Below are 26,927 nucleotides of genomic sequence, written 5' to 3'. Positions count from 1 at the left end.
AATTTAAGAATAATGAATTGCAAGAACTCTTGAGGAAGATTCGGCTGAAAGAAAGGAGAATATGAAAAATGAAAATATGTATTTTTTATTGTATAAAAAAAAAAGCAAGAACAAAATGAAAAGTTTTCCGCTCCTCGGAATCACTTCATGTTGTGTGTTTGCTACAAAAACTTCTATTCGTTTGTTACAACAAGTTTTATCTTTTATTTCTTATTCAACTTTCTGAACCAGAGCTTCAAAAAGTTTTTTTTTTTTTTTTTTTTTTTTTTTTCGGTCAGGAATCACTTAGAGTTGATGATGGTACTGGAATAGAGCTTTCGGACAAGGAAACGATCCTCGTGTCCTACCTGTACGGGCAGGGGCTTGCGTCCACTCTCTCTAGGCGCCCCTGCAACGGAATGGGCTCTTCCCGAGCGAGAGGAAGAGGGGTGCGTCGCAGCAGCGCCGCATTTCGCTTCCGAGTTGCCGCAGTCGGATAGCGGCGCTCGCACCATCAGGGATATATCGTGCGTTCGGATGTGGTGAGGAGCGCCCGAACCCCAACCCTCGGAGGGCACACAATGCCTCCACAGATTCTGCTCGCCGCCGCTCTGCTCATCGCCGCAGCCAAAGGTCAGTTTTTCCACGCATCCTTTTTCTCTTATTGTCGACGGTCTTACCGCTCCCCAACTTTTGTGACTTTCCCCGTTTACGGAACGTTGCCTTTTTCCGGAGCATCTCCCGACGCTTTGCCAGCGAGTCGCGCTCTCTTATTCGGCCGCTTCCGGTTCGACAAGTCGACAGTAAACAAACCGTCGTCGCGAGCGGACAGTATCGGACCGTGGCATTTTCGAATTTTACTTTTAAACTTTTTACCCACCTTTCCTCCCCCCAATTTTTTTCCTTTCTTCTCGTTGCTTTTAGACAGTTTAATTAAGTTTTCATCTGGGAACCAATACAATGCGGAAATATTTGATTATTTTAATTTCGGGAAACTTTTTAAGCTAAAATAAATTATAATAATGTTTCCGAGAGTTTTTGTTCTGATAAATTTAATTTTCTTCGTCATTGTTTTGTTCCCATCGAAAGTTATTTTTTCTGCAAAGTTGATTAAATTTTCAACTGTTCTTGACAATAAAGTTGAAGTTTTATTGTTATGAAAACTTAAGATTAAAAAAGCAAGTACAGGCCTCAATATGTAAATAAACGTTAAGTTGCTATGAAACGTATAGCGCGAAATTATTAAATTATTTTTTAAGCTTCTATACCTTTTTTTATTGCCATGGTAACTTTTGCCTGATGCTTTTACCAGAGCTTCATGCTTTACCGGAGCTATAGATGTTATGTTCGTTTGATTTTGAGCCGTGAAAACAAAGAAACATTTGCCTTTTGAAACTTTGTAAACTATTTATAAGGAAACAAAAACCTGTATATAAGATTCAAAATACAAGTAATTTCATTTATTAAGGCAATGGAGAATAAAGTACGTAAATTTTGAAATTTCTGATGCTTTTACTATTTGCACGCTATGTATTAGTAACTACGCCCACTTGTGCTCTGTGAGTTACATTGGATTTCCATATGGGAAAATGTTTATTACTATGCTATAAAAGCATTAATTATTTTTAGCCCAAGAGGGCTATTAGTTTCGAAACACGATTTTGCGTTGATTTACTTCAAATGTCGTCCGCTATAAATGCATTGTTTCCCTTTTCATTCGAGTCCGCCTGCCATTCATTAAAATGTAAGAGCTTTCAGATTTAATCTGTTTGTTATTGATTAACAAATTAGTCTAGGGGGGGTCCAATCGGTTTTGGCTTAAGAGCTATTTTTAGATTTCTACTGTGCCTAGGGAGCGTGGTGTTTTACGTTTGGAAAATAAAAATTTCAGGTACATATATGTTTTTACTGGATTATTTTGTGTTCCTAAACTAATATGCATGTAAGGAAAATTAATAAGAACATATAAATAAATTGAGTAAAATCTACTAACTAAACGCAAATCGAATTTGATGCCATTCAGAAAAATATAAGATTTTTCAGATATAATCTGTCTGCTATTGAGTAAAAAAGTAAACTATTTAGAAGCAATAAATGCGGTTTTTAAGAGATTTTTCTTTTTTTAAAAAAACTTTTTAGTCTGAACGAAGTAATTAAAAATGCATTTAATTCAAGCTATATGAAATTAAAAACGTTCAATATTTTAACAAAATTACGTTAATATAGTTTTTCACTTTTCAAACATACGGAAGCTATATTGTGTATTCATGGTAGTTTAAATGTATATTCATCCAGTATGCTGTAAAACGTTTCGCTGTTCCAGCTGGGCCATCTCTATTGCTGATAAACCATATTTAAAGTATAAATGAAGCCTTTTGAGCGACCGTTAAAATCTGAACTTCTCAGAGTAAATTTAAAAAATTAATTATTTCTTAAATTTTAAACCATGTTTATTTATTAAGAAAAAGAAAAAAAAAAAGGAAAAAAAAAAAAAAAGGTGAATTTTGGAAATTTTTATGTTTCTACTTCTACTACTTGCTCAACTTCTTTCGTATACGCCTGTTACGACTCACATTTGTGTTCTTCAGGTTTCATTACATTTCAAGAGCAGAAACATTGAAAAGTTTCATAAGAGAAAGCATGCAAGTATTTATTATTTAATTTTGTTCAGTTTTCTTAAAAAGAGTTTTTGAAATTTTTCAGCAATTTTTATTCTTTAGTTTCTGTATATCTTATCGTATCTACTGCTGCTGTTTTCCACGCTTAACATTTTGTATAACTCCAAATATAAAAGGAAATTTTTTTAAATTTGAGAATAAAAGTCTAGAAAACAGATAAGATAACCAATTTTTAAAAGCAGTACGCCGCGTGGTTAATGTGTGTTATGTATCGTGAATACTAAATATGTTTCAGAATTTTAATTTTGTTAAAAAATTAAAAAAAGTTTTGTTAAAATCTGACAACCGTCGGCATAATCATACTTAAGGCAACCATGCTCATAACAAGTCCCTCCTCAAGCAATGTTGCCACTTTTGCATGCGTCCTTTTTGCTCTGTTTTAAGTTGCAACAACTTTTACAGAAAAATCGTGCTATTTTTTTTCCCTTTATATAAAAATATGCGTGCTTGCGGAATTTGCCAACAATAAAGGAGACTGAAATAATATTTCTGCAGGGGTATAGTATTTTACCTCAAAATCGCTAAAGGGAATAATAAGACGCGTTTGCTAGATAGCCAAGTGCGCATTGCTCAGGTTGTCTGCGATGCCGAGTTTATGCAATTCTCTCCCCCCCCCCCCGTTGTTTTGAGCGAAAACAGATGGATGTGAGAAACAACAACGTAAAATAACGCGAAAAAATTACAGAAGCATTTTAAGAAAAAAAAAATAATGCATCGTATTACTTATTAATGTTTATTTGAGCCCGCTTACAATGTCTTATGTCTGCCCGCTTACAATAAATATCGATAATTTGGCAATCTTCTAAAAACAAAGTCGCCAAAATCGGAAACTTGCTCCCTAGAAGCAACTTTTACCTTTTCAACTGTAAAAAGTCGCCAGTTTGCCCCAAGGTGGTTGCGTTAATACGTAACTTTTTCAAAATCAAAAAGTCGGTTGCGAAATGAAAAGTGCTTTAATGCAATTATTGACAATTTAATTTCTTTCCATGTATTTTTTAATAGTATTGCTCATTTCTATATTAAACAACAATTGATTTGTTTTATTTACACCCGTCTAACAATAACAAAAAAAAAAAAAAAATCAAAAGTACAAATGCTTGTTTCTTTGAAATTTACCGTGTAGTTCCAATACTTAAATTTAGAAGTAAAGTTTCTAAATTAAATGAACTGATTTCTTTGTAAAGTTAATAAATAGATTTCGTTAACAAAAGGTGTTACAAAATTATTTTCATCCATCGTATTTTGAAAATTTTAAAAGATATCAAAGTTTATTTGAAAGAAACCGGACAAATATAAATCAGTTTCAGAAGTGTTATTTTCTGAATCTTTTAGTATTCAGAGTATGATTCTACTAATTTTACATATGTATGAATATATGTAATAATTAAGATGTTCAAGACGTAATTTCGGTGCATGAAAGCTGGTAGCGGCAATCATAGCCTGTTAAATATTTCTTTATTTTCGTTGGCAAACATTGTTTATGCAGATACACATACCTAAACTGGCGCAAGACAAGCAACCGCACTTTATCAAATTTTACACATTTATGACGTTTTTGGAATAAGTAAGACAAGTGGCGATGGCAATAAAATACGCATATTATACTTCAGAGGTTTGGTTAAGGCTGATTCAGCTTTGTTTCAACTTTACTTCAGTTGGTTAATTCATGTTCATGTTCACAAACTCTAATATTGTAGTTGACTCAAGTGTTATGTAAGTACTGCGTCATTAACGTTACATAAGAATTATAGGGCACTGACTAATTTTGAAATGATGACGTGTATCAATATTTTTCGACAGTTGTTATATGTGTATTTTGTATATTCACAAAATTTCAAAGTGTTAAAATTGTTTAAAATTTAGGAAGCTCCTATATTTAACTAAAAATGAATTCTTTTCAAAGTATTTGTTGTAAGCCCAAAGGAACATTATCCCAGAAGGGCTATTAGTCTCGAAACGGCATTTTGCGTCAGTTCACTATAAGCTGCCTACAACTTTTAAATTGTTTGCATAAAATATTATCTCCTTGTATTATATTTAAAGAAATTAAATAATGAAGAATCTGCATGAATGTATGTATGTTTCTCCCATTGTAAAAAACGACGGTACCTAGAGCCATCAAATTTTGAATAATCTGGCACCCGAACATGGGCACCTGGAAGCCCGAATTTTTAATTTCGAATTTGTTTTGTTGTCTGTTTAATATTTTGTAAAGCTTTAAAGTATTATTGATTAACAGACTCAAAGATTTCAAAGCGAGCAGTGGCAACACTGTACGAGAGAAAGCCTTTTTATTTCCAATGTGCGAGTATGTTTTTTGGGAAATTGTAAAAATATGCTGTTTTGAAACATTTTTAGCCCAAAGGGATCAGCTTTATATCACATTAGCCCAAATGCTTTCGAAATATGTATGTCTGTAAATGAAAAAAAAAGGTCCTTTGGGCGTAATATAAAATCTGAAATCTTTCATTTTTTATAAATATGATTATAATAAAATATTCAATAACATTCCTACTACTACTAATAATAATAATAATAAAAAATGATTATATTTTAGAGAATTTTGATACCAAAATACGTGAGAAAGATGACTATTAAAAATAAACGGACGATTTTTTATTTAAAAAGAAAAATCAAAATTTTTGTTCTTCATTTAAAATGCTATCCATTTAGAAACTGAATGAAATCAATTATCTATTTTTTTTTTTTACTTTCATTTGAAACATACAAAAATTATTTAATGCTGCCTGTTCTTCAGAACACAATTAACTTCCAATATGCTGTGCGCAATTTAAAGGGGGGCCTGTCAAAAAAAATGAATCCTTTTGTTTTAATCATGAATCTCCAAAATGAAAACTCTTTCAAAGAGCAAAAAGCTCTATCTACGTTTTTCGGATGAATTTGAATTCAATGATACTGCTTAAATTTTATCTAATAAACATTACTCTTTATTGCCATTTATCACTTAGATTCTTCATTTACAATTGATGTTTATTCTTCCGCTGTTTACATGCATTCTTTTGCTTACAATAATACTGATTCAATTAAGGGAATTTCCTGCCCAGATTAAACTGCTTAAAAATATATTAAACAGTTAATGGTATTACTATATTAATTATAATATACAAAATTACAAGAATTTCTCAAATGTTCCCTTTTCGCGTCATTTTTTCTCTGTACAGAAATTTTTTCTCTATTATTAAATATTTTTTCTCTGTTTTATTTTTGTATGTATTTTATATTTTATATTTTTCTTCAGTATTTAATGGCTCTGCCAGATTTTAAGAATTAGAAAATGTGTACCAATCATTGCCAGTAAGATCGATTAAGCATTAGGCAAACTAAAAGAGCGTTTTAGTTTCACTTTAAACAATGTTATTTATTTCGTAAAAGGAAATTCTGTGCTCATTGTCTGTCTGTCAGGACTTTTTCTTCAAAAATAATTTGAAGAATGTTTTCAGCTGTTGAAGTGGATTTAATTTACATTTTCTTAAAATCTATTAGTAGTAGTTAATGTTTCAACCATTTTTGCTTATTTCGTTTCATGAATTCTTTCTCTTTCTCGAAAGATGGCGCTAAGCGTCGTTTTCATCGTTTTTATGAATATAACAGTAAACCTGCACAAAATAGAATTTTGATTCTGAAAGAGGTGGATCCATGCTGTTATCGGTAAAAATTACTGATGCGCTTTTTCCACTAAATAACGGCATAAATTTGAATTTTCTTAGATTTGAAAATCAGAATTGGAATGCTTTTTTGTTTCAACAGCTAATTCAGTAAATATTTAATATTAAGTAGCGAAGATATGACTTTAAATTAAAGACAAAATTGCAATAGTTTTCTTTTTAATACTGTTGCTTAAGATAATTTTCTCAGATACATTGATATAGCAGTATTTAATATATGTTTTCATAAAAATTAAAGTATGTGTTCTTCATTATGAGGAAATACAATTTTTATTTGTAAATGTTCCGGCAACACCGTTCTTTAGTTGATTCTTTTATTTTAGTTTTTTTATTTTTAGGATGTTTCGCAAGTATGAAGCACCTGCGTATAAAAGTTTTAAGTTTTGTATTACAGAAAAGAACTTTTAACAAAATATTTTTGTAGTTTTCATATGTGTTTGAAAAATCGTCAGAAATAGAGATGCATATTCTTCCCACGTTTTCATTTCAATATATTTTTTATCTTAGAATTTCCAGGCTTGTATTTAGGAACATGAATATATTTGGTGCATATTGAGTTTGTGAATGGAATTCTAAGCATATTCAGTTCACGAACATATTTGGTATTCAAATCTAATCCCCTCATTTTACGAAAGCTTTATTGTGCGGAAAAGCGCTTTCATTTTATTAATTGATTAGTTGCTTTTAAATCAAAACATTCGGTTTAAATCTAGTCTTCTTTGTGATTAAATTTTGAAGAATTCACTTCACAAGTTAGAGATAGTATCAAATTCGCGGGGAGATCATTAGTTACAGTTACAGATAAATAAGAATGAATGAAATATTTCCAGGGGAAAATCGGCGTTTCTCTTTATTTCACGAATAAAGATTCGTATTGTAAGTGATAAACTGCTATAGAAATTTTAGAAAAGAAAGTTATTTCTTTAAAATAAAATGTAATCTTTATCCATTGTTACATAAAAAGCAAATACAAAGACATGTTCGCACTTATTTTTAAAGCATATTTTTTTCAGTAGAGTAGTTTAAAAAATAAAATTGTTTTATGTCTAGTTACATTTAAATATGAATAATTATTTGACGCTGAAGTTTAAAAAATGTCTTCGCCTCTTAATCCTCAATTAACATAGTTCGCTAAGTGATAAATTTTAACTTTTCTTTAGCTGGAAATACAATTCTTCTGAGTTCAGACGGCGTAATTAGGGATAATGCGTTTGCAAAGGAAAACTGTTTTGTCCGGAATAAAGAATGAATAAAGGGGAAAATTGCGGTCTGAAAATTTCAGATTATAATCTAACATTTCAGAGGAGTGTACCTTTAAAAATTTAAAAATTTGCAAGACATCAGACAAATGGAAAATAATTACATACCTGTTATGCAACATATGGTGTTAAAAACTGAAACATATGGTGTTGAAAAGTAATTGCAACAAAGCTACAAATATTCATGAAAACTGTCAGTTGGTTATGTCCTATTAGATGCATTACTCAAAATATTAAATAACGATTTAAGTCTTTTCAAAATAGGTTTATTGCTTTTAAATGGCTCAGTGTTTTCATCAATAGCATTGATTAAATTTGAAAGATAAATTAAAGATTTCAAGTTTTGTCTTTCAAGTTTTGTCAAATTGTAGAACAGAACAGGAAGAAGCATACAAGACACCAATATTTACCATACGATGAGACAGCTATATCCCCCCCAGTACTACTAGTACAGTTAAAATAGTAACAATATATATGCACATACTATTACATAATTATCTAACTTCAAAACAAGCTTACTTAAAACTATAATTTAGGCTAGGTAGTATGGAATTGCAATATTTTACAATATATGTATAATTTATGCAGTTTTCATTAAGAAAATCCTTTTTCTTGAAATAAAAAGCATAATATTTTAGTTTTATGTTAATTTTTTTTAACTTTCTAAAAATCCATTGGACATACATTTACTCTGCAAGTATTGTTATACTTGCTGTGAGAATAATTGCCAGAAATCACTAGATCCATCAGTCATTTAGCCATCTGAACACTGGAAACTCCCGTTAGGTTTAGGATGCACCACAGCGGGTGACCGATATTACACTCTCAAGGAGTTAGAAAAGAAGATAAGAGAGCTAAGCCAATCCTTAAGTAGCAACCGAACCCAAACCCTTGCTTTCTAATTAGCATTCAGCTTTCGCTAACCATCCAGGGGGCCTTGATGCCTTCCATTCAAGTTAATTAAAAACTCTTTCAAGAAAATGGTGTATAAAAGCTCATAAAAACCTCACTTGTTAACCAGTTTACTAGCAATTACTATGCATAATACATTTATAGTAGTTCACAATATATGTTTAATAGATGCAGTTAAATTGAATTTTTAAAAAAATAGGAAATTTTAGTACCTTGTGTTAAAATTCATAAAAAGTACTTCGGTTAACTAGTTGCATTATACACAGTACAATTGCAGATGTTAACGGCACCTAATTAACACAAGGTCATACTTAATGAGTATACTTAATTTTAATTGAATATTATACAGTTAGTTTAACACCAAACTTTAAGACTTAGGTGTAAATAGGTGCTAAAAGGAATGCCATTTCTATTACTCGGAAATAAATCACATTTGGGAAGATGACGCTCATCTTTCATGATGCAAATTTCAAGTCGAGAGGTGAGTCTGCTCCACACGTGTTCCACAGCGTCTTTGTACGAAAATCTGTCTTCAGTGTGTCTGATAAATGGGTTTTGTCGACATAAATTTTCTCCTTTAAATAACTCCACAGAAAGAAGTTATGTATGGTTAAGTCGATATCCAAGATGTCAAGACATAACCCTGAATCTGGATATAAAATAGCCAGAAAATTATCAACCTATGTTATTCATGGAATGCTACTCTCATTCTCACCACATTCTCTGGTGATCTCTTCCATATGTTCAACACCTGGTGATGTTTTTAGAGTTACAGATATTGTGGTTCGAAATTATTTCGCTAAATTTAAGATGATTAGGCATGCTGAAACTTCTCTATGCTGTCTTATGATGAAATGCCTGCTGAATAATCTCTGAATCACCGTTTCTAACATAGCCATCCTACGTGAATGCGCAATGTTTGGCAGACAGCGAATTCATAATATTAATTCTGTAATATTAATTAAAAAATGACTATACTCCCCTGGGTCACTTTTTACCTTCGTGCTAAAAATAAGCAACAAATGCTAAAGGAAAAAGTACGAATTTAAAAAGAGGATTTAAAATATATAATTTACATATGAGGTAGAGGTTGCATAGCTGAAAAACGGAATCCTGCAGTGCCACCACAACGCCTTAAAAAGAGACATGCCGGATCTATGCTTCAATTCGCAAGCAGCAATAATTCTGCATATTCCGAGACAGCCAAAGGGGAAAACATGAGCCGAAGACACCATTTGCACGACGAAATGCATTTGAGAGCTGTCGGGATGTTGCAAGCTGGTGCAAGACAGTCTGTTGTTGCGACAGATCTGAATGGGCATCTTGAGGTCTTCAACTGGTTGTAGAATGGTTACCAATGGATCAAACCCCTGTATAAGACGTGGGTCTAGACGCCGGATGATTATTACAACGACAGAGAATCGCTTAACGTTGTTATGTGCAAGACACTGTAGGTCAATAACAGCACGATAGTTGGCATCGCATTACTCTGCTGCTGCAGTACGACCCATATCCCTCCAAACTGTGTTGCGTGGAATACATAAAGGTGGACTGTACGTCCAAAGACCTGTGGTTTGCATTCCGTTGTTTCCATCGCATGTCAAAGCGCGGTTTAATTAGGCTGCGAACATCGCAGTTGGACACTAGGGCAATAGGCCTCGTACTCTTTACGGATGAGTCTCAGTTTAACATCCAGAACTAGGGCAGTAATATGGTGATAGCCAAGGACATGCTATCGAGCGCCATATATCGTCGAAAGAGATCATTACAGAGGAGAAGGAGGATTACTTGTATTTGTTTGGATAGCAATGAACCGCCGCATCGACCTCTACGTGATTTCTGATGGTTTCGTCAGAGCCGTCCGATATCGCTTTCAAATTCTACACACTCTTACGTGTCGTTTTATTGCTACGATGAGTGCCGACGCGATATTTGTGGACGATACCTCTCGCTCACATGCAGCTCGAATAGTGCGGAGTTATCTGGATAGTGAAAGCATCTCACATTTGCCGTGGACTGCTAAATCACCGGACTTGAATCCCATGTGTAGGACATATTGGGAAAATGGAGAGTAGATCAGAGTGTGCCCCCAGGCACCCTTCACAAGCTCTGACATGCATTATTACAGGACTGAGCTACTACTACCACAACAAGCGATGAACGACATTATTGTCAGCTTGCCTAGCCGTTGTCAAGAATGCGTTTCTGCTAGAGGGTATCATACCCGTTATTAGCTTGATATTTCTATTGCACATTCTTCCGATCCATTTGGTCTTTCGCGATTTAATGATCGTAGTATATATATTTTTACATGTCTTTGCTTTATTATTTGTTATGTAGTCTAATAATACCACATCAAGCTCTTGGATCAATTTCACATATATTCATTGAATAGTTTTTGTTCCATTCCATGTTTTGCCTTTGCTGCTTATTTTTTGAGCGGGAGAATGTTTTCATCCAAATGAAATAATCTTCTTTAAAGCAGAAAAGGAAACTTACGTCTTTTGAAATGTAAAAAGTTCAGAATGAAGGAAGAGAGAAGTGAGTAGAATAGGAAGGTATAGAAATAATAATTAGGAAAAGTCAGAGTCATACAAACAGGTTTTTAACACTGAAGGAAATCTGAAATTTAAGACACCTAAATATATGTTACATATAACCATTCATCTCATATTCTCTTATACTAAATTCCAACTTTTTTTCTTTCCCTTCACTCGCTTCACTCTTGGTACGATTGAATAAGAAGCTTCAGAGATCTACAGATTAAATTATCGATTACTAAGATAAGAGAACAATTGGCAGATCTAACAACTTCGCTCCTAACACATACACTTTATTTACAGACTTTCTTCGTAATCTTCATCGCTGAACTCGTTATGACCTAATTTTAAGGAATTATGGTAATCGACGCTGTGCTATATCATTAACAGTTTTAGCAAGGGAGTGATTTAAAAACAATGCAAGTAATGTGTTGCAGGCCAATTATTGACTGTAAGGATTAGACCACTGAACGCTGGTAATTCGACATGGCCTCGAATCGAGGCAAACAGACCGGCTCCATAGATATTTCCGTGGTTTTCTGCATATAATATAACGCGAATAGGAACTAGTTTCTCTTAAAATATCTTTTATGTCAGAATAATGATAATTAAAAGATTTTAATTAAGCCAGGCTTTAAAATCTGCATCTAATGAAAAACGAATTGAAGAACATACAGTTTTTGAAGATACACATGTAATGTATTAGAATATATAAATGAAATTTAGTAAATGAATTATATATTTAAAAGTCTTGAATTTTAAGGATTATATTTCTCGATATAATTTAAAATATATTTGAATAATTGGTAATTTCTTTCAGTTTAAAGAACTATTTTATGTCAGAGTGTGTGTATAGGAGAGGTAATTATTTCAAGAATTAACACATACAAACACTATACATATATATTTACTATATATATATATATATATTCCAGAAAGTAATCTGGGGTAGTAAGAGATGCTATGCAGTGATACTGGTAATTCAGTTGCCTTAAAATTGCAGCATTTACATTCATTTTCCTTTTGCTTCCATTTTTTAACAACAGAACCAACATTTTCCAGCAAGTTTTGAGTTAAAATGTTTAAATAGGTTTCGAAAGATACGAATATTGAAGAAAAGCTCGAAACTAGAATATTCGAATCTTGAATCTTTTTCAGAATTCGAGTATTCGAGTGTCCCATTCTAGCATAAATAAAGAAATTTAAAACTTCACATATCGTATTACTCGGCTACATAGCTTATTCAGGTTTTTTTAATTGAGAATCAATTCTGTTCCTTCTGAATGCTGGACATTTGTTGATGAGACATTCGAAGGAGATAGCCGTACCCATCAGTTGCGTAGTTGTCTCAGAAATAATAACATTAACCAGCGTACTGCATAAAAGATGGGCTTTGTGCAAATATCTGCACAAGTCCTTCTCAATCGAGTCCACAAGTCCTTCTCTCGATCCTTATGTTCCTCAAGAAATTGCTAAGGATTCCGCAAGAAATAATAAAAAACGAGAGTTAATAAACAGCGACAAATAGATGCTAATAAATAGTGAGGGACAGGCTAATTAATGTGTAGAGTTTCTACCAGAAATAACAGTAACGAATCAGAGCTGATAAATAACGAGGAATAGGAGGTAATAAATCGCGATGAACAGTCTGATGTTTATTTAGGGGTTTCATAAGTGATAGAAACGAATAGAAAGTAATAAGTAGCGAAGTAATATAAGCTAATAAATAGAGATAAAAGGGAATTTTTATGTAAGAGTTCCACAAGAAATAGTAACGAAATGAAGTTAATAAATAACAATGAATAGAAACTAATAAATAAGGTTAAATAGGCTAATGGTTTACATAGGGGTTTCGCAAACGATAGTAACAAATAGAAATGAATAAATATTGATGAATAGAGGACAATAAGTATGCTAATAAGATATCTACAAGAAATCGTAACGAATTTAAGCTAATATATGGTAATGAATAAAAGCTAATAAACAGAGATGAATTGACTAATTTTTATCTAGGTGTTCCTTGAGACATGACGGTTATTTCAAGGGATCCGCACGGGCCAAATGGTTAAAAAACTGTTGATCTGTATTTTGCTCAGATCATAACCTAATCATAAGCAGGCAGAAGTTGCTTTCTCTGACCTCCAAATCAACCAGACTGCGTAAGCGATAATCAGTGCCCAATGTTGACTGAGAATGAAGAACAGTAACTGACAGGATGAAAAGCATTCGAGTACATTTGTTCCCCAAGTCATCAATAGATGGCAGTCATGCGGCTTTGAGTTTCCATTAAATTACGTAACGCTAATTTAATATTTTTTACACCAATATATGCATAAATGTTTTTATCAAAACTCACATACTAGCACTGAAGCTAAAATATTGTAATAAAATGCATAAAACGCATGTTGGACTCAGTAAAAGCTATCGGTATTTAATAGAAGATGCCTCTCTTTCTTCGACGTTCGCTGATGAATAAACTACTGCTCCATTTCTCGCTCAAGGCTTTTCATTAAGATTCCGAAAGCACGGAAACGTCTTTGGTATGTCTATCATTCTCTTGCAAATGCTCGTAGATCTTGAGGAATGCAAGATAGAAGGCTTTCTTGGATCTTCCACTACGCTTTTGGCCAATCTTATCATCCGTTTGTTTCAATAAAATGTTGAGATCCTCTTTTTCTTTAATATATATATACTTGTATGACCTAAGCATTCGATGTTCCAAAGAGGGTCGTCTGGCATTTATGTTACAGACAAAAAAAATATACCTGCAGCTAAAATTCTGCCACAAAAAATGGATCCGGAAAGAAATTACACATTTCCTTGTAGTCTTATTCAATCGAGTGTTTAAGTTTTTTCTTCCAATGTTATAGATGAGCTATGAGTATATTTTGTTATAAGAAGACGGGATTTATTGGGGATAGGTAGAATAAAAGAAGTAATTTCTATAAACAATTTTATTGTCTTATATACTAGATGCATCTTCAACTAAAAATTATATGTTTAAATGCAATTTAATATGAAATAAAAGTGTAGTCATAGAAGCTGTATGTATTTCTATGTTTATGCCATACTATGAGACTGGCTAAGTTATAAGATTTGGTTTCAACTACCGTCTTAACTCCATTGCTACCCTTATAACATCATCTGGAGAGGGGGCTCACCTTATTGTTATAAACAAGCATTTAAATCAGTTGAAGACTTAAAGTTTGATTGAAATTCTGACAAGCTATTACAAAATGCGTGCTGTAATTTGTCAATTGAATGGAACTGCAAAAGCGACCCCGATAGAAGGCGCATGAGAGAATGCTTAGCACGTGTAATGGCGATTTTGATCTTCTAGCATGCGTCTGTTTGCATATAATGAAAATAAAATATAGTAATAATAAATCAAAATATAAGAAATATTAGTGCTAACAACTACAACAGCAAGATTTATCATAGGTAATTAACTATTTACAGTGTACGTATCTTTACTGTTTATGTAAAGTCCTTAAAATTCGTGTAGACTTAATAACCGTACGTGGACTAATTGATGTTTCTCTCATTTATCGTACAACTTCGACACCAGTGTTAACAAAATTTAGCCTTCCCTAAATCTTATTGAGAGCCTTTAGGTAATAATCGTTTCTCCTCTTTTCCTAAGGTTACGTCTCGAGATGATATCTAGGCCTATGGTTTTAAACTTCCATTATTTTACGTAACAACTATGTACCAGATTTTTCTCGGAATCCAAATCCCAGCACTTCGACCAGTTGATCACCACGTCCGAATTTCTGGCAGAAGTATAATTAACGCTGAAGGTTAAAATTCTAAAAGAAAACATTTTTTAAATAAATTCATTTCCTAGGTCTTTTCTAATTCGAAGAATTAAGTCGAAATTCTACCTACTAGAATTTACTACTAGAATTCGACTTAATTGCCCAATTTAAACTCCACTTACCACAACGGTTCTGACTTCAAACAGCCCATGTTCAAATGAATCAAGGTTAAATTCTACTTACTAGATATCATCTCACTCATTTCCCTATCTGTGCAAGCAAAGGAAACGTAAATTCCATTCATCGCAAGCGTTCTCACTTTACCTGCTGAAATAAACGAAGCTAAATTCTCCTTGTGACACAGACTGCTCTTTAAGCTCAATCATTTACAGTTATATTCATCCGAAGCATAGCATTTCAAATTCTTATGGATCGATTTATCTAGAACCTTCCAAATTAAAGTCAAAAAACTTAAATTCTGCTTGCCACACGTCAAGGAGTTTTCCTATCTTGCAGCAGGAAGCAAATGAAACGTAAGAGCAATTACTGCAAGAGGTTTCGCTAATTCCTCCCCAGTTTAGGTAAAATTTCTATGGTCACAGAATTGTCTCTTCAGATTAAGTCAGGCCTCACCAATAGCCCAATGCTTAAAACCGCTAAATACTGGAACCTAGACCTGAGTTCAATCCCAGGCGAACGAGCTGATGCATGGTTGGTTTTCGTAATTTTTCACAACTTAAACGCGAATACTAATCATTTCCTCTTAGAATGACCTCCACGAAGGCATCTCTCCCGTTAGGAAGCTAGTCCTCGAGGGCTTTACCATATTCTAGCAACATCTTTAAATTTAGTCAAGCATAGCGCAAGTTGGGCGTGCAGATGATGGTTACATAGAAACTAAAATAGCAATATAGTAATAGCGTGTTTCAGTTCATTCGTTTTTGTTGAACTACTAATTATTTAAATACTTCTGAACTGAGAAGAAGAAAATGTCAATAAAAATAAAATATAAAATATTTTAAGTAATTAGAAAATAATAAAAATCTTACAAATTTGTTGAATGAATGTGGTAGTCAGTTGGCAATATTTCATGCTATGATAAAAATATTGGCAGTTTGGCCAATTATAACTTTAAGTACTTAGATCTCTAATTATTTGTTTGCATCAAATCTAAAATAATAGCTTTGAATCTCACAAGAAATAACACCTTTGCCACTGTTAAGGCGTGAGACTGGCACGCGCAGATTAGGAATCCACGCGAGACTCGTTAGAGAGACAAAGGCGTGCTCTTAAAGTCCAGCTACATCCCCTCATGTAGATGACCGTATAAGTCGCTCCACATGATTTCTCTCTGGGGATTTCTCCCCCCTATCGACTGGGATTTGTTGGGGAAGTGAGAGGTTACTTCAAGTGCTATTCCTCTGAGAGATCTCATTGAAGATACCTGATGCTGAGTGCTGTATTAATTTAAGTACAGAAGACACGGCGGGAAATGGCATGCAGAACATACTCTGTCTAGGGGAGATCTTCCCTAGGTTGAATAGGTTCACAACTCATTTACATGAATAAATAACCATAAGATTACATTATACTACAAGTATTTCTAAAATGTTTTATGGGAGATTGAAGATTGATCTTACTATGGGTATCAGGAGAGTTTTGAAAATTTTATTACGCCTTAAATGAGTCCCATTTGTGACATTAAGTTATTTTTGAATATTTAGCATCGTCAACAATGCAAATGAAGTTAGGCAACTTTGCAATCAACTAGCACAGTTTGAAGAAAATTTACGAGTTTTGTACTGAATATTCTAAAAAATAGAAAATGTGTTTTAAGAAATATGTTTATGGCAATACATTTTTCAGAGTTTGTTGAACATCTACCTTTACATGATGTTTGAAAGCGAAATATTGCATCGTATTTACTTTTTTTTGTAATGTGAAATAGTAGATCTTATCTACAAACTTTCTTCAGTTTTCTGATTTCTTCAATTTGCTTATTATCCGATTGTTTGCTAAGCCGAGCATATTAACTAATATATAACTCCGTAGTGAAGCAAGTCGCATTTTCTTTATTTCCTTATATTTTAAACGAAATTACCTTCACAATGGAGAAAACAAGTTTATATGAATTTGATCATGCTCATAAAGTGAATTTTAAAACATCAACTGAAAGACTCAAAGTAATAATAAGTTTGGTTATTAACTAAGGAATTGCTGGGGTGTTTTCTGAAGGTCAGGGGTAGTTTTATCACTTAGCTCTTTAATTTTCATTGGAGCAGTTCTCTTTCTTATCCCGCTTTTGTTGAAAGAAGTTTTGTTAGCTCTATGTTTTCATAGTTTTGCTTATAGATGTTTATTAATTCTATTTTATAGTTTATATTTTCTTAATTGTAGATATAATATTAGTTTATTTTTTCTGAGATTTAATTAATTTCTAAATAGATCGTAGAGGGCTGACCATTTCTGAAGCGTTGAAAATGCTAAACGAATTGCCTTCAGATAGTGAATCTGATATGGAGAGCAGAGAGAGACTTTTACTTTTTTGGGGTGTAAAGTAGCAGGCTTTCCTTAAGTAATGCTGAATCTGCTACGGTAATCAGAATCTAGTATTTTTTAACGTGCGAAAAATCTTTTACTCTATTACGCTCTTCCCAGCATTGCTCGCTTCAGCGCTCTTTTTGAAGCTCCATTCATTTTGAGCCCGCCTCAGGCACGGACACAAAATTAAAACGGTAAGTGCTACCTTTACAATATTTTACCTGTGTACCACTAGGCCTGATTAGACTGCCTCCCTTCTTTTTGCTTGCTGAAATTCCAACTTTAAAAGGTAGCGTGCCGGAAAAGGATAAGCACGGGATAAGAATATAAGCAATGATAACATTGCTACTTGCGGTGCTTTCGTAAACGAATCCAGCTTTTGTGACGCATCTTTCGTGATCGCATCTTTCGTGAAGGCACTTGCGTGCTTTCGTGAACTGGTTAACGCATCCACCTAGGACTGAAAGATCCGTGGTTCGAATCCCACAGAAGCCATGTTTGATTTTTTATTATTCGAAAAATTTTATAGTCTCGACAATTTGATTTTGTCTACTCCCGCTTATGTCAGCTCTGACGACCGAATATTGCATTATTATAAGCCTTAAGTTATGATGAGCTCCATTTGATACGTCCCGCTAGTGACCGAGTGGTTAAGACCGTTGAATACTGGGAGTTTGGACCGATTCGATCCCAGGTTAAATGGGCTGGTTTTATGTTTGGTTCCTATACGTAGTACGAAAAGTCAGTTTCTTTGAAAAGTCCTCGAGGAAGATATTCCTTCCATTAGGCAGATAACCCTCGTGTGCTTTGCCACATTCAAGCAAACTAATCGTTCGATGATTTATATTTATATCTTAATTTTTCAAAATCAATCGTATTTACGTTTGGTAATTGCTGCTTATTACATAAACGCCACTTTATTTTCCCTGGCGGCATGATATCTCCTCGGGTGGAGCCGTAGAACACAGCTGCCAAGATATATAATATTAATACATTTCATGAAAAAAATGTTCTCTCGCATGACAACCTATTATTTTAATGGCATCAAGTTTCCGTTTGGTAACCGAATGAAATTCTTCTGCTTGTTACAGAAGTTTCGTAAACAAGAACTAATAATCATATCTCCCAGTGCAACGTTTTTTATATTTCCTGCAGTAAGTTTAGATAAAGCGCGTCCATTTCCGGCGTATATGCTGTATTTATGTCATATTGTTAAAAAGTAATATTGTGCAATATTTGTTACATGATAAAGAGGAGGAAATGTAATACAAAAATCAGAGAAATAATTATTTCTGTAACATTTTTGATTAGTACTGTGACATAATTAAATTTTATTTATAGAAATAAATGCGTCTTAGCACTACAGTATCGGCAGTGATAGTAAATAAAAACCATTCATCAAAATGTTGCAAGCAATTTCTGGGTTAGTAATAATATTTTACCTATAAATAATATAAATTCCATACCTACGAGAAGAAGAATGTGTCGCACAGTTTCGACCAGAATTGTATAGTTGTTTCATCAAAATAGAATTAAATTTCAGTAAGATTATTTATTATGGCAAAATGTTTGAGAGCTAACTCGCTGATTAGACGATGCTTTGGTGTAAAATTTCATTTCCAAGAAAATTGGCTCGTACTGATTTCGCCATTAGGATTAATCACAAAACTATGTGTTTTTTGTTTGTTTCTAAACTAAAATCATAAAACTAAAATGCGATACTAATATTATTTATTTGTTATAGCTATACGTTTGTTCTAGAGTAGCATTTTAAATGTTTAATGTCACTAGCACTGCTGTATTTTTTCCATGTAAAGGACTGATGTGCATAAAAAGTGATTTTTTCACTTAATTCTTCTGTAATATATCCTACTGTTTCAAACCAGTTTTTCTAATTGTTATTACATGAAGAACAATTCCTATAGCTGGTACCAGATTACTTCGAGAATAGAATAGAATGGAATTAATTTTAATGAATTTCATTCGCTGCTGTTACTACAATATCCTGAAATGTATTTTTAATAAAAACAAATTAATATTTTAATTGGATTACCATTAACTGATTGGGTTAAAATTGTTGACTTATGGTGATTTCTTTCACGTTGGAATACTCGCTAGATGACAAAGCTATATGGGTGTGTGTATTATTTTATTAATATGTTACACAGGCATACAAATCAATTCTTGGCACAAAGTACCGCTCAGACGGTATAGCGGTTAGGGGAGCCTGACTGCGATACAGAAGGGCCTGGGTTCCAATCCCAGAGAAGGCATGCTTGTAATGGTCTGTCCCTTCATAGGAGGCAATGGTGGCCCACCTATTAGGTGCCTCCATAATAAAGAGACCACTACATTTGGCCTTAATATAGATTAATGGACTCTGTTACAAAATTGTAACTGTTCACAATCTGCCACTTAAGGAAAAAAAGTTCTCTACATCCGACACTACCATTCATGTTAGACGAATCTTACTTGCTTTATAATTAGTTAAATTATCCTGAATGCAATTTTTGAGCTATCACATTAGTATTGTGCGGCCCAAATGGGAAAGCATTTAGTGACTTTGACTGCCATATCGAAGGGCCCGGGTTTGAATCCATGATGGAGGATAGATGCTGGAGCAGGCATGGATCTAATTTGTCCGTTCCTTCAAAGGAAGCAATGGTAGTCCACCTATTGACGACCACTTTTGGTCTTAGTAGTGACCAACTCCTATAAAGGGCTAGAATCCGCCATTGGGGGGTCGAAAACATTCGTATTGTAACAGGAGCAAATAAAAATATCACCGCAAGAATTATTATTCAAGCATGGTAAAATTAGCAGGAAGTCCTTAACATCGAAAATTTAGTGATTTTTTAGTATTCTTTTCTTAGAGTAGAAGAAAATAGGAAAAGCTGCCATACAGAATAAAACTGCATCAGAGAAACAGAGAAAAAGATGTTCACAACTAAATTTTAAATCCGAAGATGTAGAGAAAATTTGCAAGAGTACTTAACGAAATTTATAATTAAGCAGACGAAAGCAAAATAATTAAGTATTTGTTCATATTCTCATCGACAGGCAAAATTAAATTGCTGTGAATTCAAGTTTCATTCTTAGACAAAGAAAAAAAAAGTTTGGTTTTACATTAGTTCGCCATATTCTTAGATACGTAACTACCACGTTAACAGTATTTTTTGTCTTAATACAAGCTTCATTTTTTTTAAATACCTTTTTGTTACTCTAATAACATTAGGCTGTAAGTCTTCTGATTTGTTTGCTTTATGAATTATTTCTTCTCAGATCGTACGTTTTTTGTATCACATGTTTGCTTTTAGAAAATAATCGACACCATTTTTTGCAGTATTTGGGTAATATATTCGCAAGAGCGATGATCAAAAATAAGATTGTTAGGCTCACAGATCAACAGATGGAGAATAAACAATAAACAATTGAAGACTAACATGCTGAAAATCGGATTAAATAACTTACATCTTGAGATTGCTTCACTTTACTTCTTTTCGCAAGGAAAAATAATTCACTGTCTTGCAAAATTCTGCATCAATGGATACCTTCTACATATTATTTTACGTGACAATAAAGGGGGTAATCGGAAAGGGCAAGGTCTAAATTGTATAGGGGATGTCTTAGAACCTCCTATCTTGAAGGATTATAGTATACGGACCATTTTGATTCTTGTAACAGAGTATAGAGTCACGTTATACTTAAGCAAGGTTGTAAGGATCTTAAGTTTTACTAACGTTTATTTTATTTTAAATCTTTACTATCACTTCTTATTTTCTACTTCCGGCCAGAATTATAAGCGTGAAGGAGTTTATGCAAGTTGTCTGGCGAACGCCAAGTATTTAAGTGTGGCCTTTTTGCCAAGCAGAAGAGAGGAAGCCGTGAGTTCGAAGCAGGCCGCTTACCTTAGAAGTTACGCAGTTGCTACTTTGCCTTCCAGGCCAGAGGTTTTAATCCTCTTGATAAATTAAACGTATTGTAGTGTTCACAGTCTCTGTGCTACATACGCTTTCTGTTATTATAAGGCCAATCTTATTCTAAAGTTAAATTAGAGTTTAGTTTTATTTTGATATCTTTTAAGTTAGACCCCGAGTGGAGGGTCATTGTATTCCGAAGTACGGAAGTCATTGTATATAAAGAAAAAAATAAAGGGTTTTGTATACCCTTCGTCTGTATCCTGTCTACTTACTACAATTAGTGAACATAGCTTTAGTAAGCTCTCTGTTCTAGTCAGGTCATTGTATGTTTCCGAAGAAGGTTAGAAGAAACATTGAACCTGATAGTGGCGCCCGACGAAGAATAACCATGGCCGAGTTTCAAGAAGAACCTGTGCTGCCTGCAGAAACAGCTCAGAATCCAGAAATGCCAGCTGCCGCCCTGGAAGGATTTGGGTATATTGTCCAGACCATGCGCGCTTCGATGAAACCAGAAGCAACGTTTAATGGAAACTCACAGGTAACCAGTTTTTTGGAAAAATTGGATGACCACTTCATGCTCTACCCCGTGCACGAGTTTCAAAAAGTTACCTTAGCTACCAGCGCTTTGAGGGGCCAAGCGCTTAACTGGTTCAAATGTATCGGCAGAAGTCTCTTGGGTCAAGCAGGAAGTCCCACCTATACCTACGAAAATTTCAAGACTGCCCTACTAAAAGCCTTCCCTGTTGTAAGGGATCGTGCGAAATTAGAAACAGAACTTTTCAGTATATATCAACAAAGAATGGAAAACATGTCGAGTTTTATTTTAAGAAAAATTCACGTTTTCAAGCTCTTGTATGGAAACCGTCCGGATCCTGAAATAATTCAAGTGATTTTGCCGAGGTTACTACCCCAAGTGCAAGACTTTATTGAATTGAGAAATCCGACTACACTGGAAAAATTATTTGAGCTAGCAATCCAGTTTGAAAGTAGAAGAACGGCGGACGTCGAAAGAAGACGCCAATATCAACAGCGAAACCAATTTGGTACGCCAAGACTACAGCAAACTCAAGCACATGGCTACGGAGAAAAAGCGAATCAGTGGGCAAGGAAACCCGAGCATTCAAAAACAGCCGGCGAACGTCGACAGTTCAATAGCAACCCAGGAAAAAAGTCTCAAGGCCAGTGGAGAAAGAAGGAAAGCACCGAAAGGAAAAATAATTTAAACTAAAACGGATTTCTGCTGACGAGAGGGTGCGGAAATCCGAAGGCCACGAAAACCCCTCTTCCTACAAGTTAAATACAGTAATGGTGAAAAATTTAACTCTTCCGAAGATTGAAGTCTTGGTAAATAATATCCCGGCCACCGCACTCCTGGATACCGGCGCGCAGTGTTCCTGTGTGGCAGAAGTCTTTTTTAGAAAGTATTTTCGCAAATACCGCATATATAATGCGGATAATACAACAGTATTAGCGGCGCAAGGAGAACAATGTAAGTGCGTAGGTAAAGTACCTTTGTACATCCGTATCAAGGACGAACAAGTAAAGGTGATGTTTTTTATAGTCAAGAATTTGCAAGCACACTTAATACTAGGAATAGACTTTCTTTCAGACGCACAAGCTACACTGGATTTTAATGAAGCGTCTCTTAAGCTGACGATGAAACCAGTGCGTGTAGAAAAGGTTGAACCGCCAAGGTTAAATCTCGACCACCTGCCTAATGACGAGGAAGATAGAATCCGACAAGTGGTAAGTGAATTTGCTTCCTTATTTAGTGATATTCCAGGATTTACCCAGGTTACTAACCATAGTATTGACACCGGAGATGCATTGCCGGTTCGTCAAAAACCATACCGGTATGATAAGAATAAGGAAAAAATTATAGAATGGCATATTACCGATATGCTACGTAAAAAGATCGTAACGCCTATCTCAAGTAGTTATGCTAGTCCGGTGGTTTTATGTAAGAAAAATAATGATTATCCTTTGGAGCATCCAAAAAGGTGGAGATTCGCTATTGATTACCGTAAATTAAATTCCATAACGAAATATCCGGTATATCCGTTACCGATTATAGAAGAAATTTTAAGGAACATAAAATCAACCAAATTTATGACAACTTTAGACTTAACGAATGGTTATTTTCAAATAGGGATCAGGCCTGAGGACGTGCCTAAGACTGCTTTTATAACCAAGTCTGGCACTTATGCATTTTTGCGAATGCCGTTTGGCCTTTCAGGCGCCCCAGCAACATTTCAGCGATGCATGGACATTGTGTTAAGACCTGTTCTCGGAAAGTCCACATTTATCTATTTAGACGATATCATTATTACTAGTGATAATCTAGACCAACATGTACAGGATTTAAGACAGGTGTTTTCTTTATTAAATGAGGCCGGTCTAAAAGTTAATGTCGAAAAATGCAAATTTGCAGCCCCTGAATTAAAATATTTAGGTTACAAAATATCGCAAAAAGGGATCGAGACAGATGAATCAAAAATAATCGCTGTACAAAAGTATCCGACTCCAAACACGGCAAAGAAGCTCTCTTCTTTTCTAGGACTTTGTTCATATTATAGGTCCTTTATAAAAGATTTTGCGGCTATCGCTGAGCCATTGTTAAAATTAAAAAGGAAAAAGGCAAGATTCTCGTGGACGGCTGAAGCCAATAGTGCTTTCGAAAAATTAAAACAAGCATTAACGCAAGCCCCTGTGTTGAAATTTCCTGAAAAGGATGAAAATTTAGAAATTTCAGCGGATGCTTCGGATTATGCGGTAGGAGCGGTACTTTCGCAAAATCAGCAGCCAGTAGCATTTTTTAGCCGAACTTTAAATCAAACACAAAGAAACTATTCCGCGACCGAGAGAGAGGCACTTGCAGTTCTGTTAGCAGTGCAAAAGTTCCGAGTCTATTTTGGAAAGGCGCCGATAACAGTATATTCTGATCATGCGGCGGTAACTAGATTGTACTCTGGAAAAAATTTATCCCCAAGGTTAATAAGATGGGCACTCAAGCTGCAAGAATATAATCTGGTAATCAAGCATACCCCCGGAAAGGAAAATATCGTAGCAGATGCCCTGTCACGAATTAAATTAGACGAACAGGGTAATACCGTAAAAGTTGCAATGCTGACAGCGTGTACAATAAATTCCCGAGAAACTGTAATAACCGAACTGGGTAAGGAACCTGAGTTTGGAAGTATTTATGAGTATTTGAAGGATCCTGAAAATTTTAGCCACCAAGATATTGTGGCGATAAGAAATAGGGCTGCCCATTACGAACTAATAGATGGTCTATTATTTTATACAAAAACTACGAATTCCAACAACGAATTTCGACCTGTTATCCCAGCTAGTCTTAGATTAAATATCCTGCAAGAGCTCCATGACAGCCCTTTAGCTTCTCATGCTGGTATTCGAAAAACTACTCAACGCGTACGCGAGGCAGTCTACTTTCCTGAACTGCAAAAGTTAACAAGGGCGTATGTCCAGTCCTGCCCAACATGTCAAGCAGTTAATTATATTAATTTCCGCCCGGCCGGGTTTCTAAATAGTATTAAATCCGAATTTCCAAATGAAATAATCGGCATCGATTTATTGGGCCCTTTCCCAAAAAGTCAGTTAAACAAAAGTCGCTATCTCCTTGTTATAGTTGATCATTTTAGTAAATGGACCGAAATTGTTCCCTTAAAACGAGCCTCCGCGAAATTAGTTACCGATTCTATTTTAAATAAATATATTTTAAAATACGGGGCGCCCCTAAAAGTTATATCGGATAATGGTCCTCAATTTGTAAGTAATATATTTGAAGACATGTGCCAAAAACTGGGCATACGTCATTTAAAAATGGTCCCGTATCGGCCGCAATCAAATATAGCGGAACGGGTCAATAGAAATATAGTGAAAATTATCCGTAGTTATGTTAAAAATTTTCATAAAAGCTGGGATAACTATGTCAATGAATTTGCTTTCGCCCTTAGGACCGCAAAACATGATACAACGGGCAAAACTCCTGCTGAGTTATTTCTAGGCAGAAAGGTTATAACACCGTTAGATAAACTATTTTATGTGCAACAAAGAGCCCCAGAATTTAAAATGGGTGATATAGAAAAACTAATAAAAGAAGCAAAAAAGAATACGGAAGTAGCACAAAGAAAACAAAAATTGTATTATGACTTGAAACGACGGGGAGTAACTTATAAAGTAGGGGATGAAGTACTAAAAATTAAGCATTCACTTTCTTCAGCACCAGAAGATAAAACTGCCAAATTTTTTCCACGCTTTGAAGGACCATATGTTATAGAAAAAATAACTCACGCTGTTGTAGTGTTAAAGGCAAGAAATGGTGACACCTGTTCCGCAAACATTGACCAGATAAAACCATTCTATGACCGTAATAAAATGCAAATCTTTTCAGATCTTTTGCAGGATCCGGTACGGCAGACACCGCAGGTACAAGTTCCAGAGGTGGGAAAACGACAAGTACAAGGGCAAGCCAATGAGAGACAGAAGCAAGTGAAAAGAAAATTGCCCCGCGGAAAAATTGAAGGTACAAAGAAAAAGAAGCCGTTCCACCGTCCAAAAAACAGAGTTCACGAACACCACCAGAATGAAGAAGGGAGAAGGACGACGTATGTGGAAAAGACCGGGAGAAAGGACGGCAACTATAACCCGGCTGTGAAACGGAAGATTGACTCATCCGACAGAACTCTCCGCAGCAAAAGTCGCCGAACTGCGGAAGGGCCATCAGCGGCGGAGAAAAAAGTACAAGAAAAATTTGAACGGCCAACAACGAGGTCCAAGCAGGATCACGACAGAAGTTTCCCGGTTCCACCAAGACCAGCTGCCTTCAAACGGCCAAGACCACAAGCAGAGGACAGAAGGAAGATGTTCAAGGGTGGCCGTAGTGGTGAAAAACGGAAGCTTCCAGAGGAAAGCACTGAAGGGCGAGCCCGTACAAGAAGGAGGATCAACCAAGCTACGGTCTGCAGCACCTTTAAAGACTGGGCCCAGAAAAGGATGTCTGAATATTACAAAGATAAGTAAAATTTTATGTTACTTTGCAAACTTAAGTTAATCTTTCATTCTTACTGCAAGTGGCAGATTTCAAGAAGTTTTACCTCATGCGAGGTCTACCTTTATCGCCAAAAGGGCGAGAAATGAGTTGTGACCGATTTTCTTATTATGTTTTTCAATTACTCGCGCGTAAAACTAAAGTTGATGTATAATAGCGTTGTATAAAGACTTAAATATTGTAAAAAGTTATTGTATAAATTTTATTTAAAACATTCTAACAAGAAAGAAGTTTTAGTCTGAAAGACTTTTTGAAATGTAGTATTATTTCAATGTAGAAAGAATTGGCACTTGCTTTGAAAAGAATAGAAGTTAACAATGTACTACTAATGTATGTTTTCAAATGTGTAAAATTAACGGCATCTTGATATGTTCTTGTATACATGTGAACTGTTATTTTGAATGTTTAGAAATAACGTGATATGGTAAAAGTGAAAGTAATGTTAAAAAATTTGTTATTCGTGTGACTGTAAAGATTAAATCATGGTGAATATGTGTTAAAGGTTGAATGATGTAGTTAGGCTCTCTGACGCTACACTTTAGAGTTAGCCACTTTCAGAATAGTACCTCAGGGTCTAGAGTTG

General features: G+C 34.6%; 1 protein-coding gene across 4 annotated transcripts in view; it reads left to right on the top strand.

The window, feature by feature from the left end:
- Positions 1-453: 453 nt before the first annotated feature.
- Positions 454-26,927, top strand: part of LOC118197446 (uncharacterized) — an 873,067-nt gene continuing 846,593 nt past the window's right edge. For 3 of the 4 annotated variants that reach the window (XM_085827736.1, XM_085827734.1, XM_085827732.1), the window contains exon 1: positions 455-612. In XM_085827736.1, the coding sequence (XP_085683862.1) occupies positions 561-612 (52 nt within the window). In that variant the 5' untranslated portion in view covers positions 455-560. Of the gene's footprint in view, positions 613-26,927 lie in introns of all 4 variants that reach the window. The other variant, XM_085827733.1, reaches the window with a different exon arrangement.

This window comes from Stegodyphus dumicola, chromosome 12, assembly GCF_044657685.1.
Source record: "Stegodyphus dumicola isolate Sdum_Otavi_A_Nest chromosome 12, ASM4465768v1".
Lineage (NCBI taxonomy): Eukaryota > Metazoa > Arthropoda > Arachnida > Araneae > Eresidae > Stegodyphus > Stegodyphus dumicola.
This window is presented reverse-complemented; position numbering and strand designations above follow the sequence as displayed.